Here is a 17,027-nt window from a genome sequence, read left to right as displayed (position 1 = left end):
AACACACTTAAATCTCACCACTATACCAACTAACCCTACACCCATTAAAATCTCACCACTATACCAACTAACCCTACACCCATTAAAATCTCACCACTATTCCAACTAACCCTAAACACACTCAAATCTCACCACTATACCAAACTAACCCTAAACACACTCAAATCTCACCACTATACCAACTAACCCTAAACACACTCAAATCTCACCACTATACCAACTAACCCTAAACACCCTCAAATCTCACCACTATACCAACTAACCCTACACCCATTAAATCTCACCACTATACCAACTAACCCTACACACACTCAAATCTCACCACTATACCAACTAACCCTGCACCCATTAAAACATCACCACTATACCAACTAACCCTACACCCATTAAATCTCACCACTATACCAACTAACCCTACACACATTAAAACATCACCACTATACCAACTAACCCTAAATCCATTAAAACCTCACCACTATACTAACTAACCCTACACCCATTAAAACCTCACCACTATACCAACTAACCCTACACCCATTACAATCTCACCACTATACCAACTAACCCTACACCCGTTAAAACCTCACCACTATACCAGCTAACCCTACACCCATTAAAACCTCACCACTATAACAGCTAACCCTACACCCATTAAAACCTCACCACTATACCAACTAACCCTACACCCATTAAAACCTCACCACTATACCAACTAACCCTACACCCATTAAAACCTCACCACTATACCAACTAACCCTACACCCATTAAAACCTCACCACTATACCAACTAACCCTACACCCATTAAAACCTCACCACTATACCAACTAACCCTACACCCATTAAAACCTCACCACTATACCAACTAACCCTACACCCAATAAAATCTCACCACTATTCCAACTAACCCTAAACACACTCAAATCTCACCACTATACCAACTAACCCTACACCCATTAAAACCTCACCACTATACCAACTAACCATAAACACCCTCAAATCACACCACTATACCAACTAACCCTACACCCAATAAATCTCACCACTATACCAACTAACCCTACACCCATTAAAACCTCACCACTATACCAACTAACCCTACACCCATTAAAACCTCACCACTATACCAACTAACCCTACACCCATTAAAACCTCACCACTATACCAACTAACCCTACACCCATTAAAACCTCACCACTATACCAACTAACCCTACACCCAATAAAATCTCACCACTATTCCAACTAACCCTAAACACACTCAAATCTCACCACTATACCAACTAACCCTACACCCATTAAAACCTCACCACTATACCAACTAACCATAAACACCCTCAAATCACACCACTATACCAACTAACCCTACACCCAATAAATCTCACCACTATACCAACTAACCCTACACCCATTAAAACCTCACCACTATACCAACTAACCCTACACCCATTAAAACCTCACCACTATACCAACTAACCCTAAACACACTCAAATCTCACCACTATACCAACTAACCCTACACCCATTAAAACCTTACCACTATACCAACTAACCCTAAACACACTCAAATCTCACCACTATACCAACTAACCCTACACCCATTAAAACCTCACCACTATACCAACTAACCCTACACCCATTAAAACCTCACCACTATACCAACTAACCCTACACCCCATTAAAACATCACCACTATACCAGCTAACCCTACACCCATTAAAACCTCACCACTATACCAACTAACCCTACACCCATTAAAATCTCACCATTATACCAACTAACCCTACACCCATTAAAACATCACCACTATACTAACTAACCCTACACCCATTAAAACATCACCACTATACCAACTAACCCTACACCCATTAAAACATCACCACTATACCAACTAACCCTAAATCCATTAAAACCTCACCACTATACCAACTAACCCTACACCCATTAAAATCTCACCACTATACCAACTTACCCCACACCCATTAAACCTCACCACTATACCAACTAACTCTACACCCATTAAACCTCACCACTATACCAACTAACCCTACACCCATTAAACCTCACCACTATACCAACTAACCCTACACCCATTAAAACCTCACCACTATACCAACTAACCCTACACCCCATTAAAACATCACCACTATACCAACTAACCCTACACCCATTAAAACATCACCACTATACCAACTAACCCTACACCCATTAAAACCTCACCACTATACCAACTAACCCTACACCCATTAAAACATCACCACTATACCAACTAACCCTACACCCATTAAAACCTCACCACTATACCAACTAACCCTAAACACCCTCAAATCACACCACTATACCAACTAACCCTACACCCATTAAAATCTCACCACTATACCAACTAACCCTAAACACACTTAAATCTCACCACTATACCAGCTAACCCTACACCCATTAAAACCTCACCACTATACCAACTAACCCTACACCCATTAAAATCTCACCATTATACCAACTAACCCTACACCCATTAAAACATCACCACTATACTAACTAACCCTACACCCATTAAAACATCACCACTATACCAACTAACCCTACACCCATTAAAACATCACCACTATACCAACTAACCCTAAATCCATTAAAACATCACCACTATACCAACTAACCCTACACCCATTAAAATCTCACCACTATACCAACTAACCTTACACCCATTAAAACATCACCACTATACCAACTAACCCTAAACACACTTAAATCTCACCACTATACCAACTAACCCTACACCCATTAAAATCTCACCACTATACCAACTAACCCTACACCCATTAAAATCTCACCACTATTCCAACTAACCCTAAACACACTCAAATCTCACCACTATACCAAACTAACCCTAAACACACTCAAATCTCACCACTATACCAACTAACCCTAAACACCCTCAAATCTCACCACTATACCAACTAACCCTAAACACCCTCAAATCTCAACACTATACCAACTAACCCTACACCCATTAAATCTCACCACTATACCAACTAACCCTACACACACTCAAATCTCACCACTATACCAACTAACCCTACACCCATTAAAACATCACCACTATACCAACTAACCCTACACCCATTAAATCTCACCACTATACCAACTAACCCTAAACACCCTCAAATCTCACCACTATACCAACTAACCCTACACACATTAAAACATCACCACTATACCAACTAACCCTAAATCCATTAAAACCTCACCACTATACTAACTAACCCTACACCCATTAAAACCTCACCACTATACCAACTAACCCTACACCCATTACAATCTCACCACTATACCAACTAACCCTACACCCGTTAAAACCTCACCACTATACCAGCTAACCCTACACCCATTAAAACCTCACCACTATAACAGCTAACCCTACACCCATTAAAACCTCACCACTATACCAACTAACCCTACACCCATTAAAACCTCACCACTATACCAACTAACCCTACACCCATTAAAACATCACCACTATACCAACTAACCCTACACCCATTAAAACCTCACCACTATACCAACTAACCCTACACCCATTAAAACCTCACCACTATAACAGCTAACCCTACACCCATTAAAACCTCACCACTATACCAACTAACCCTACACCCATTAAAACCTCACCACTATACCAACTAACCCTACACCCATTAAAACCTCACCACTATACCAACTAACCCTACACCCATTAAAACCTCACCACTATACCAACTAACCCTACACCCATTAAAACCTCACCACTATACCAACTAACCCTACACCCAATAAAATCTCACCACTATTCCAACTAACCCTAAACACACTCAAATCTCACCACTATACCAACAAACCCTACACCCATTAAAACCTCACCACTATACCAACTAACCATAAACACCCTCAAATCACACCACTATACCAACTAACCCTACACCCATTAAATCTCACCACTATACCAACTAACCCTACACCCATTAAAACCTCACCACTATACCAACTAACCCTACACCCATTAAAACCTCACCACTATACCAACTAACCCTAAACACACTCAAATCTCACCACTATACCAACTAACCCTACACCCATTAAAACCTTACCACTATACCAACTAACCCTAAACACACTCAAATCTCACCACTATACCAACTAACCCTACACCCATTAAAACCTCACCACTATACCAACTAACCCTACACCCATTAAAACATCACCCCTATACCAACTAACCCTACACCCATTAAAACCTCACCACTATACCAACTAACCCTACACCCGTTAAAACCTCACCACTATACCAACTAACCCTACACCCATTAAAACCTCACCACTATACCAACTAACCCTACACCCATTAAAACCTCACCACTATACCAACTAACCCTACACCCCATTAAAACATCACCACTATACCAACTAACCCTACACCCATTAAAAGCTCACCACTATACCAACTAACACTACACCCATTAAAACCTCACCACTATACCAACTAACCCTACACCCATTAAAACCTCACCACTATACCAACTAACCCTACACCCATTAAAACCTCACCACTATACCAACTAACACTACACCCATTAAAACATCACCACTATACCAACTAACCCTACACCCATTAAAACCTCACCACTATACCAACTAACCCTACACCCATTAAAACCTCACCACTATACCAACTAACCCTACACCCATTAAAACCTCACCACTATACCAACTAACCCTACACCCATTAAAACCTCACCACTATACCAACTAACACTACACCCATTAAAACCTCACCACTGTTCAACTACAGCACCAGTCTGTTTGTTTCCCCCCTAGTCTGATAGTTTTCAAAATAAAACATCTGATTGACTGACCGTGATACACAGCATCAGGGACTAGCATTGGCTACTCTAGCATGGTGGTGGAAAATAGTGTTTCAGAAAGTACACACAGTTTCCCTGTTGTTTTCTTCTTCTGCCTTCTCGCCATTAAATCAAGTTAAATGGGAAGTTAACCTAAAATCCCACATTTCCCACGTGATTCCATACATTGAAACTAGTTAGGTGGAGTTCTCCTCCTCTCCTTACAGCGTAGAACTGGAGAGCTGCTCAAATGAGTCATGTGACGTGTCTTTGTGCGCGGCTCCATTGTCAGCAATTGAGAAAACCGTGAATTGTGGACAAATTACTACATTTATTTAAAGGGTCTGGCCAGATTAGCAATTTTAATCAAAAATAATATATGTTTTAAATCAGGAAATGTGTACTTTCCACCTAAAACAATTGCGATTATTTTATATTATTATTGCACGTGGCCGACTGCAACAACAGGGAGAGAGAGGGAGAAGGCACATTCCACCTAACTAATTTCAATGTATGGAATCACTTAGGAAGTTTGGGATTTTAGGTTAACTTCCCCGTTTATATGGAGGAAATCTACAACTTCGCAGCCTGAATGGAGAATGTTTTATCTACGAATCGGTCCATGGGGATATTAGTGTATAGCGGGGATAAGCATTTCACTGTAGTCTACACCTGTTGTATTGGCCCAATAACGTTTGATTTGATATGAGTAAAACGACTCAATATCGCCATTTGCCGGCCTTTGGGCTACTGTGAAGTATACATTGTCCACCCCTTGACTGTTTTTGTACTGTTACTATAATTTAAAGTTCCATTGAATCTATTGAAACTTTGCATGCTGTATTTTTTTGTGTCTCAAACAAATTGGTTGTCAGGAAAGTGTTCTGGTACTTTGTTTACACACTAATTGCGTAGATGTATCGGAAATGTATAGGATGCGTTCGTAAATTCGCTCTGGCTATTTACTCTATTTCAGAGCACTCTCGTCTGAGTTTTGCCAGAGCGCAGAATAACTGATGAATTTACTAAAGCTCAACACCCGTTGAATATGGATGGTGTCAGTTAACGTCGGCAAAAAAGGGTAATTCAATTGTTGCCAGCAGCACAGCTACAATCACCAACCATCAGGATAAAACAGCCTAACCAGCTCTGCTAGGGCGAGTAAAATGGTCAGAGTGAGGGTTTCTCTCATTTGTGTCTGGAAGTAGCTAGCCAGTTAGTTTGGGCGCTTGACTGCCGTTGTGGAGTCTAAACGCTGGGATCAACCCTACTCCGCGAAACGCTTTGTGTTTAAGAACGCCCTGAGCGCACCCTGGCACTCGAGATTGAATTCACGAACACACCCAAAATCTACGTTGTGCGGGTTTCCGTAATCACGTGATATGAGTTTTTACGCAACCCAGCATGGCCGCTACCTAGGAGTAGTCATGGTTCGATCATGACGCGATTTCCACGCAAAAGGAGGCGTTGTCCAACCGGCGGGTTCGTTCTTACATTAAACCGGGGAATGAGATCGCACGACCCGTCCTTTTAACTTTACTTTGACGGCATTCTTTTATTCTTGTGTGGTTTTAGCTCAGAGTTTTAATATTATTTTATCAACATGATCAAGAACGGTCACCACACATCGAATGAGCAGGGGATAGAGAGCGGTGCTTCGCAGGGAGACTTGGCTTGCAGCCCAGAGAAGAGGAAACGCTCTGTCCGGGTGTGGTGTGATGGGTGGTAAGTCGTGTAGCTACGCCTACTATCCAGCTACCTCGTTATATTAGCTACATGTACAACGTTGCCTAGCTGCGAAAAGGGTTTATATCATTTTCGGTGGTCTGTTGTGTGCATAGTAACCTCAGTAATTGAAGTAACTAGGTAACGTTAGCTAGGCTAGTAACTAACTCTTAGCGTAGCTCTACCAACAATGTAACGTTTTGGTTGATCAACTGTTGATTATAACCACTGAGCTAGATATAACGGCACATCGTTACATCCAGCTTCAGCACAAACTGGCTAACTAGGTATTTTTGCTACTTTGTAAACATGAATTTGAGTGCTGCCTGGCCAAACAAAAGTGTCTACTAATGTGATTATTTTGTGATTTCAATCACAAATGCTCATAAAGTCAGAGAACTATAGTACCTACTAGCTAGCTATACTGTTTCAGTTGCTACCTTTCTGAGAGAGGGGCTGTGAATGTGCTCACAGCCTGCCAGTGTCGACAAACAGCCAGTACGAACGGAATGACCTCAGCTAAACTTAAGTTTCTGTGCACATGGTTTGCTAAATGTGGTTTAGGTAGGATGTTACGTAACCTTAGCTGTCACTATGATGTATGGATATTGGGGCGGCAGGTGGTAGCCTAGTGGTAAGGTTGTTGGATCGAATCCCTGAGCTAACAAGGTGAACATCTGTCGTTCTGCCTCTGAACAAGGCAGTTATCCCACTGTTCCCGGTTCTCCTTTGCACCCCAGTATCTCTACTTGCACATTCATCTTCTGCACATCTACCATTCCAGTGTTTAATTGCTGTATTGTAATTACTTCGCCACTATGGCCTATTTATTGCCTTACCTCCCTTATCTTACCTCATTTGCACTCACTGTATATAGACTTTTGTTTTCTAATGTATTATTGACATGTTTGTTTATTCCATGTGTAACGCTGTTGTTGTATGTGTCGAACTGCTTTGCTTTATCTTGGCCAGGTCGCAGTTGTAAATGAGAACTTGTTCTCAACTAGCCTACCTGGTGAAATAAAAGTAAATAAAAAGGCCGTCATTATAAATAATAATTTGTTCTTAACTGACTTTCCTAGTTAAATAAAGCTTACGGGGGAAAAAATATTTAAAACAAATATTGGAAATAGCTTGGTACAGTGCAGTTGCTGACTTGATGCTAGCTAACAATTAGCCTGGTCCCAAATCGGTTTGTGCGTTTGCCTGAGGAATTGCATTGTTATTGTCAAGCTAAACATGCCATTTCCTTGAGGAGTTGGCAATGGAGCAGAAACAGACTGGCACCAGTCTAGTTTTCTACAGCCATAGACAATATCAGTTCTAGCTATGTGTATGGCTTTAGCCTTTCTCACATACAGCTGGCCTGTACAGTAGTTGGCTGGCAACGGTTGGTAGGACGGAAGAATGGTTATTCATTTGTTGATTGATCTGAAAGTCACCGTTTTAGCTACTTAGATATCAATTTCATGCTATAGAAATATATACAGACTAGCCCAAACTAATACCTGTTATTACCCAACTGTATTTTACTAACTGTAAACACGAGGACGAGCCCAGTGGGGCTAAGGCTATGCATGGCAGCACTACTGTATGTTCCAACGTTTGTTTTGTTGTCAGAGGACAATGTGCAGAGTGATATAGCTAGCTACCCAACCCGGTTGGCAAGGAAGTACAAAGTCCACCCTTATCAGTTGACCATAGCGTCACATCTCCTAGTGTGCGACATGTTTGTTTACATTTACGTCATTTAGCAGACCATTTTACCACATTGATGTTTGTTTCCCAAACAAAAACGTTGTTTACTTTCAGCAGTAGCTTGGTATTAGGTCAAGTCAACACCTGTTTTATTCGGTGCATGGGATAAATAACATTTGATTAGTAGCTAATAGGCCTTTATTCAAGTTTGTAAAATACATTAATGCCTGATAAGGCTCCTTCCTGGGTGACGTTTCCCCTAGCTACAGATCTAGGATCATCTCCCTAATCCTAACCTTAACCTTAATGGGGGAAATGCCCAAATGACCCAAGATCAGCGTCTACTCTCGGGGCACCTTCTTCCTCCCTTGATAAGGATGAGGTAGAAGCTCTGTGATCGATGCTGCTGTCAGCCAGGTGGAGAATGACCTGCAGTAACCTTTGTCTCACTATGGATTAGAGAGGAGTCAGTGGAGTAAGTCATTATCCAAGGCCAATAACACGCTCTGATGCCCTTGCTCTGGCTTGGTTCATACTTTACCTGGGTTATATTCATTAACTCAACTTGTCCCATAAAGAAATGTGCTTGTTTTGCTGCAAACCGCTACGGTGTGCACTAAATCAATAGGAAATACCACCCTGGCTTACTATCACTGATTCAACATGGCTGGATAGGGGAAAGTAAAGGATTCTACTACTTAGCTTTCACCTATTAACAGACACCAGATCAGTGATTAGGCTCTTTCAAAGAAGAAGAAGAGGGAGGAGGAAGGAAGGATGCATTCTGAGAGTACTCAAACAGGGCTAGTGTCTCACTCCCGCTCATCCACACCACCTAGTACCTACAGCCTGCATTGTGCTCATCATGGGATGTGTCCAAAATGCCAGCCTATATTGTGCACTTCTTTTGACCAAGGGGCACCTCTTTTGATAAGAGTCCTATAGTGCACTTACTGTAATACTAAATAGCCTATTGTGGGTAGTGTCCCAAACGGAACCCTATTCCCTTTATAATGCACTATTTTTGCCCAGGGACCATAAGCCTCTGGTTAAATGTAGTGCGCCATGTAGGGTACAGAGTACCATTTGGGTCGCTGACGTGGTCTTGCTGAGTTTACTTGAGGCGAGAGCCGACTGACTCCCACCTCCCCGTTCTCACCTTGTGACTGGTGGTGGCATAGCTATAAACACTGCTCTCACACAGACACTGCCCTCGTGGTACCCAGACAGACAGCTAGTTTGTGATAGCTTGTTTTGACATGGCGGTCCAGAATAGTGGGTATAAATAACTAACCAACCGTCTGTCTGTGTACACAGCGATTAGGTATAAATAGCTGACCAACATAGTGAACATGTCGTCCAGTGACAGATACAGCATACGGGTGGCAGAGGGGTCTTTTAGGGGGTGGCAGAGGGGTCTTTTAGGGGGTGGCAGAGGGGTCTTGTTGGGGTCTTTTAGGGTTGTAGCAGGGGGGTACTTCAGGGGGTGGCAGAGGGGTCTTGTTGGGGTCTTTTAGGGGGTAGCAGAGGGGTCTTATTGGGGTCTTTTAGGGTTGTAGCAGGGGGATATTTTAGGGGGTGGCAGAGGGGTCTTGTTGGGGTCTTTTAGGGTTGTAGCAGGGGGGTATTTCAGGGGGTGGCAGAGGGGTCTTGTTGGGATATTTTAGGGGGTGGCAGAGGGGTCTTGTTGGGGTCTTTTAGGGTTGTAGCAGGGGGATATTTTAGGGGGTAGCAGAGGGGTCTTGTTGGGGTCTTTTAGGGTTGTAGCAGGGGGATATTTTAGGGGGTAGCAGAGGGGTCTTGTTGGGTTGTAGCAGAGGGGTCTTTTAGGGGGTAGTAGAAGGGTCTTAGGGGGTGGCAGAGGGGTCTTGTTGGGGTCTTTTAGGGGTGTAGCAGGGGGGTCTTGTAGGGGGGTCTTAGGGGGTAGCAGGGGGGTCTTAGGGGGTAGCAGGGGGGTCTTGGGGGGTAGCAGGGGGGTCTTGGGGGGTAGCAGGGGGGTCTTTTAGGGGGTAGCAGAGGGGTCTTTTGGGGTCTTAGGGGGTAGCAGAGGGGTCTTAGGGGGTAGCAGAGGGGTCTTAGGGGGTAGCAGAGAGGTCTTTTAGGGGGTGGCAGAGGGGTCTTGTTGGGGTCTTTTAGGGTTGTAGCAGGGGGGTACTTCAGGGGGTGGCAGAGGGGTCTTGTTGGGGTCTTTTAGGGGGTAGCAGAGGGGTATTGTTGGGGTCTTTTAGGGTTGTAGCAGGGGGATATTTTAGGGGGTGGCAGAGGGGTCTTGTTGGGGTCTTTTAGGGTTGTAGCAGGGGGGTCTTTTAGGGGGTAGCAGAGGGGTCTTGTTGGGTTGTAGCAGAGGGGTCTTTTAGGGGGTAGTAGAAGGGTCTTAGGGGGTGGCAGAGGGGTCTTGTTGGGGTCTTTTAGGGGTGTAGCAGGGGGGTCTTAGGGGGTAGCAGGGGGGTCTTAGGGGGTAGCAGGGGGGTCTTGGGGGGTCTTAGGGGGTAGCAGGGGGGTCTTTTAGGGGGTAGCAGAGGGGTCTTTTGGGGTCTTTTAGGGGTAGCAGGGGTCTGCTGTGTGGTAGGACAGAAGGAGGACAGAGCAGGCTGTAAGGTTGTGTGGGGTGATGGGTCTGCTGTGTGGAAGGACAGAAGGAGGACAGAGCGGGCTGTAAGGTTGTGTGGGGTGATGGGTCTGCTGTGTGGAAGGACAGAAGGAGGACAGAGCAGGCTGTAGGGTTGTGTGGGGTGATGGGTCTGCTGTGTGGAAGGACAGAAGGAGGACAGAGCAGGCTGTAGGGTTGTGTGGGGTGATGGGTCTGCTGTGTGGAAGGACAGAAGGAGGACAGAGCAGGCTGTATGGTTGTGTGGGGTGATGGGTCTGCTGTGTGGAAGGACAGAAGGAGGACAGAGCAGGCTGTAGGGTTGTGTGGGGTGATGGGTCTGCTGTGTGGAAGGAGAGAGGTTCCTCCATATCTATTCCATTAGAGGTGTCTGCAGGCATCTATCTATCTATCTCTGGATACAGATATCAAGTATAGAGCAGCTACTCATTTAAAACACTATCCCCTCCATTAGACCAGCTCAGTTATATGCACACTGTCTGTCCCACGTTAATGACATCATGCTCTCTCTCCCTGTCCTGTAGTTATGACATGGTGCACTACGGCCACTCCAACCAGCTGAGACAGGCTAAGGCCATGGGAGATTACCTCATCGTTGGAGTACATACAGATGGTGAACACACACGGAGACACACACACGGAGACACACACACGGAGACACACACACGGAGACACACACACGGAGACACACACACGGAGACACACACACGGAGACACACACACGGAGACACACACACAGAGACACACACACAGAGACACACACACAGAGACACACACACAGAGACACACACACAGAGACACACACACAGAGACACACACACAGAGACACACACACAGAGACACACACACGGACACAGACACACGTATTAATCATAAGTATCTCATTCTCTGTTTCTTCACTTGTCTCTCTGTTCCCCTCTCGACAACACTACAGTAATATACAGTCATTTCCCTTCTCTCCCTCCAGAAGAGATCTCGAAGCACAAGGGTCCTCCTGTCTTCACCCAGGCAGAGAGGTAAGAACATCACTGCATTTCATTTTCATGTAAATGGACAATAAAGTTGTGGTATGGTATGTAAATGGACAATAAAGTTGTGGTATGGTATGTAAATGGACAATAAAGTTGTGGTATGTTGTTGTAGGTATAAGATGGTGCGGGCTATCAAGTGGGTGGATGAGATCGTAGAGGGTGCTCCCTATGTCACCACACTGGACACACTGGACAAATACAACAGTGACTTCTGCATCCACGGAGGTAAGGGGGGAGCGGGAGGTAAGGGGGGAGCGGGAGGTAAGGGGGGCAGGGGGTAAGGAGGCCTGACTGAGACCGATTTGTAACTTTTTTTAAAGGAGAACAGGGACTCGTCCTCCTTCCATATTATTTAGACAGTTGAGAATGTACATTCCAGGGTACAGTGGTACAGTGGCAGAACAGTGTCAGAGGTGGGATTCCATCATGTTGGGATGATGTCAGAAAACTAACCACCAGTTGTCCTACCTTAGATGACATCACTCTGACGGTGGACGGTAAGGACACGTATGCGGAGGTGAAGAGAGAGGGCCGGTACCGGGAGTGTAGACGCACCCAGGGGGTCTCCACCACAGACCTGGTGGGCCGCATGCTGCTCATGACTAAAACCCACCACAGTAATAACATTGTGAGTACCACACACACACACACAGAGTGCACACTGACCCTAGTCACCGTAGTGTGTGTGCTTACAGCAGGGGAGGCTGCTGAGGGGAGGACAGTTCATAATAAAGGTTGGAACGGAGCAGAATGCTATTAAACACATTCCATTGATTCTGCTCCAGCCCATCCTCCCCAATAAAGGTGCCACCAACCTCCTGTGGCTTACACTGCTGTAATCACAGAAATCACACAGTACTGACCTCAAGAAAAACTCTCTCTTCCTCTGTCGGTTTACAGGACAACTCAGACTACCAGCAGCACACGGACAACTTTGGGAAGGTAAATATTACTATTCAAATATATTCTGAAGAGGAAGTGGAGATGACAAAACTCTTTGTTGTGGATTATTCTGAACACAAGGGGGCGCAATTCCACTGCTCAGTACAACCATGGTGTGCTGTACATCTCAGTGAAAATAGTACCGTAGTGTATTCAGATGGAATGTTCAGAAAGTTAAGTCCGATTTTATTTTTTAACAAAACGTCTCTTTGGAACACCCACGTGAGCCTGCTTTCTGAGGAGTTACTTCCTCAGGCTTTCCAACTATTATGAGATGGCTGGGTTTCTGAGGAGTTACTTCCTCAGGTTTCCAACTACTATGAGATGGCTGGGTTTCTGAGGAGTTACTTCCTCAGGCTTCCAACTACTATGAGATGGCTGGGTTTCTGAGGAGTTACTTCCTCAGGCTTCCAACTACTATGAGATGGCTGGGTTTCTGAGGAGTTACTTCCTCAGGCTTCCAACTACTATGAGATGGCTGGGTTTCTGAGGAGTTACTTCCTCAGGTTACAACTACTATGAGATGGCTGGGTTTCTGAGGTTAGGGTTTAGAACTGGCCCTTCCCCTCTCTCTCCTCCCCTCCATGTTCTCCCCAGGGTCCTAAGGGCCACAGTCTATGGACAGGAGTTGGGATAGGTTTGTGTTAGGTTTAGGTTGGGGGTTATGACTATATAATAGTGTCCTGTTATCTCCCCAGGGTCCTAAGGGCCACAGTCCATGGACAGGAGTGTCCCAGTTCCTCCAGACTTCCCAGAAGATCATCCAGTTTGCCTCAGGACAGGAGGCCCAACCTGGGGACACCATCATCTACGTAGCCGGGGCCTTCGACCTCTTCCGTATCCTTATGTACCGCTGTGTCTGTGAGAGAGACCGAGACAAAGGGTGGTTGTGTGTCTGTGAGAGACAGAGACAAAGGGTGGTTGTGTCTGTGAGAGAGACCGAGACAAAGGGTGGTTGTGTGTCTGTGAGAGAAACCGAGACAAAGGGTGGTTGTGTGTCTGTGAGAGAGACCGAGACAAAGGGTGGTTGTGTGTCTGTGAGAGAAACCGAGACAAAGGGTGGTTGTGTGTCTGTGAGAGAGACCGAGACAAAGGGTGGTTGTGTGTCTGTGAGAGACCGAGACAAATGGTGGTTGTGTGTCTGTGAGAGACCGAGACAAAGGGTGGTTGTGTGTCTGTGAGAGAGACAGAGACAAAGGGTGGTTGTGTGTCTGTGAGAGAGACCGAGGCAAAGGGTGGTTGTGTGTCTGTGAGAGAGACAGAGACAAAGGGTGGTTGTGTGTCTGTGAGAGAGACAGAGGCCAAGGGTGGTTGTGTGTCTGTGAGAGACTGAGACAAATGGTGGTTGTGTGTCTGTGAGAGACAGAGACAAAGGGTGGTTGTGTGTCTGTGAGAGAGACCGAGACAAAGGGTGGTTGTGTGTCTGTGAGAGAGACCGAGACAAAGGGTGGTTGTGTGTCTGTGAGAGAGACCGAGACAAAGGGTGGTTGTGTGTCTGTGAGAGACCGAGACAAAGGGTGGTTGTGTGTCTGTGAGAGACCGAGACAAAGGGTGGTTGTGTGTCTGTGAGAGACCGAGACAAAGGGTGGTTGTGTGTCTGTGAGAGACCGAGACAAAGGGTGGTTGTGTGTCTGTGAGAGACCGAGACAAAGGGTGGTTGTGTGTCTGTGAGAGAGAGAGACAAAGGGTGGTTGTGTGTCTGTGACAGAGACAGGGTGGTTGTCTCTCTCTGTGTGTGATTACCTTAACCACTCCTCCCCATCAGACATTGGTCATGTTGACTTCCTGGAGACGGTCTACAAACAGGCTGAGAGGCCTTACGTCATCGTGGGACTGCACTTTGACCAGGTATGTACACACGCTTAAACACACACACACATGTTCAGAAAACGCTGACCCCATCAGATTCAGGCAAAATTTGCACAGGCAACATTTGCACTGAGCTAAAGGGTAGAGCTGCCGCTTTCAAGGTGCAGGACTCTAAACCTGGAAGCTTACAAGAAATCCTGCTATGCCCTCCGACGAACCATCAAACAGGCCAAGCGCCAATACAGGGCTAAGATTGAATTGTACTACACCGGCTCCGACGCTCGTCTTATGTGGCAGGGCCTGCAAACTATTACAGACTACAAAGGGAAGCTCAGCCGCGAGCTGCCCAGTGACACGAGCCTACCAGACGAGCTAAATCACTTCTATGCTCGCGTTGAGGCAAGCAACACTGAGGCATGCATGAGAGCATCAGCTGTTCCGGACGACTGTGTGATCACGCTCTCCATAGCCGACGTGAGTAAGACCTTTAAACAGGTCAACATACACAAGGCTGCGGGGCCAGACGGATTACCAGGACGTGTGCTCCGGGCATGTGCTGACCAATTGGCAGGTGTCTTCACTGACATTTTCAACATGTCCCTGATTGAGTCTGTAATACCAACATGTTTCAAGCAGACAACCATAGCCCCTGTGCCCAAGAACAGTAAGGCAACCTGCCTAAATGACTACAGACCCGTAGCACTCACGTCCGTAGCCATGAAGGCTGGTAATGGCTCACATCAACACCATTATTCCAGAACCCTAGACCCACTCCAATTTGCATACCGCCCAAACAGATCCACAGATGATGCAATCTCTATTGCACTCCACACTGCCCTTTCCCACTTGGACAAAAGAAACACCTTTGTGAGAATGCTGTTTATTGACTACAGCTCAGCGTTCAATACCATAGTGCCCACGAAGCTCATCACTAAGCTAAGGATCCTGGGACTAAACACCTCTCTCTGCAACTGGATCCTGGACTTCCTGACGGGCTGCCCCCAGGTGGTGAGGGTAGGTAGCAACACATCTGCCATGCTGATCCTCAACACTGGAGCCCCTCAGGGGTGCGTGCTCAGTCCCCTCCTGTACTCCCTGTTCACCCACTACTGCGTGGCCAGGTACGACTCCAACACCATCATTAAGTTTGCAGACAACACAACAGTGGTAGGCCTGATCACCGACGAGACGGCCTATAGGGAGGAGGTCAGAGACCTGGCAGTGTGGTGCCAGGACAACAACATCTCCCTCAACGTGATCAAGACAAAGGCGATGATTGTGGACTACAGGAAAAGGAGGGTCGAACAGGCCCCCATTCTCATCGGTGGAGCAGGTTGAGAGCTTCAAGTTCCTTGGTGTCCACATCACCAACAGACTAGAATGGTCCAAACACACCAAGACAGTCGTGAAGAGGGCACAACAAAGCCTATTCCCCCTCAGGAAATTAAAGATTTGGCATGGGTCCTCAGATCCTCAAACGGTTCTACAGCTGCAGCATCGAGAGCATCATGACTGGTTGCGTCACTACCTGGTACGGCAACTGCTTGGCCTCCGACCGCATGGCACTACAGAGGGTAGTGCGTACGGCCCAGTACATCACTGGGGCTAAGCTGCCTGCCATCCAGGACCTCTACACCAGGCGGTGTCAGAGTAAGGCCCTAAAAATTGTCAAAGACCCTAGCCACCCCAGTCATAGACTGTTCTCTCTACTACGGCATGTCAAGTCTAGGACCAAAAGGCAGTTTTTACCCCCAAGCAATAAGACTCCTGAACAGGTAATCAAATGGCTACCCCGACTATCTGCATTGTGTCCCCCCAACCCCTCTTTTAGACTGCTGCTACCCTGTTTATCATATATGCATAGTCACTTTAACTATACATTCATGTACATATAACCTCAATTAGCCCGACTAACCAGTGCCTGTATATAGCCTCGCTACTGTATATAGCCTCGCTACTGTATGTGGCCTCGCTACTGTATGTGGCCTCGCTACTGTATATAGCCTCGCTACTGTATATAGCTACTGTATATAGCCTCGTTAATGTATTTGGCCTCGTTAATGTATATGGCCTCGTTAATGTATATGGCCTCGCTACTGTATATAGCTACTGTATATAGCTACTGTATATAGCCTCGTTAATGTATATGGCCTCGTTAATGTATATGGCCTCGCTACTGTATATGGCCTCGCTACTGTATATGGCCTCGCTACTGTATATAGCCTCGTTAATGTATATGGCCTCGCTACTGTATATGGCCTCGCTACTGTATATGGCCTCGTTAATGTATATAGCCTCGCTACTGTATGTAGCCTCGTTAATGTATGTGGCCTCGCTACTGTATG

The 17,027-nt window shown here is 45.8% G+C and overlaps 1 protein-coding gene across 3 annotated transcripts in view; it reads left to right on the top strand.

Annotated features, from left to right (window-relative positions):
- The first annotated feature begins 6,310 nt into the window (after nucleotides 1–6,310).
- The window catches only part of LOC129844350 (ethanolamine-phosphate cytidylyltransferase-like), a 19,379-nt gene continuing 8,662 nt past the window's right edge, over nucleotides 6,311–17,027 (top strand). The window contains exons 1-8 of one of the 3 annotated variants that reach the window (XM_055912664.1): nucleotides 6,311–6,594; nucleotides 11,425–11,513; nucleotides 11,835–11,916; nucleotides 12,044–12,156; nucleotides 12,405–12,559; nucleotides 12,832–12,873; nucleotides 13,572–13,710; nucleotides 14,639–14,721. In XM_055912664.1, the coding sequence (XP_055768639.1) occupies nucleotides 6,473–6,594; nucleotides 11,425–11,513; nucleotides 11,835–11,916; nucleotides 12,044–12,156; nucleotides 12,405–12,559; nucleotides 12,832–12,873; nucleotides 13,572–13,710; nucleotides 14,639–14,721 (825 nt within the window). In that variant the 5' untranslated portion in view covers nucleotides 6,311–6,472. Of the gene's footprint in view, nucleotides 6,595–10,836; nucleotides 11,312–11,424; nucleotides 11,514–11,834; nucleotides 11,917–12,043; nucleotides 12,157–12,404; nucleotides 12,560–12,831; nucleotides 12,874–13,571; nucleotides 13,711–14,638; nucleotides 14,722–17,027 lie in introns of those variants that run through there. The other 2 variants (XM_055912665.1, XM_055912666.1) reach the window with 2 other exon arrangements.

This window comes from Salvelinus fontinalis, unplaced genomic scaffold (genome assembly GCF_029448725.1).
Source record: "Salvelinus fontinalis isolate EN_2023a unplaced genomic scaffold, ASM2944872v1 scaffold_0196, whole genome shotgun sequence".
Lineage (NCBI taxonomy): Eukaryota > Metazoa > Chordata > Actinopteri > Salmoniformes > Salmonidae > Salvelinus > Salvelinus fontinalis.
This window is presented reverse-complemented; position numbering and strand designations above follow the sequence as displayed.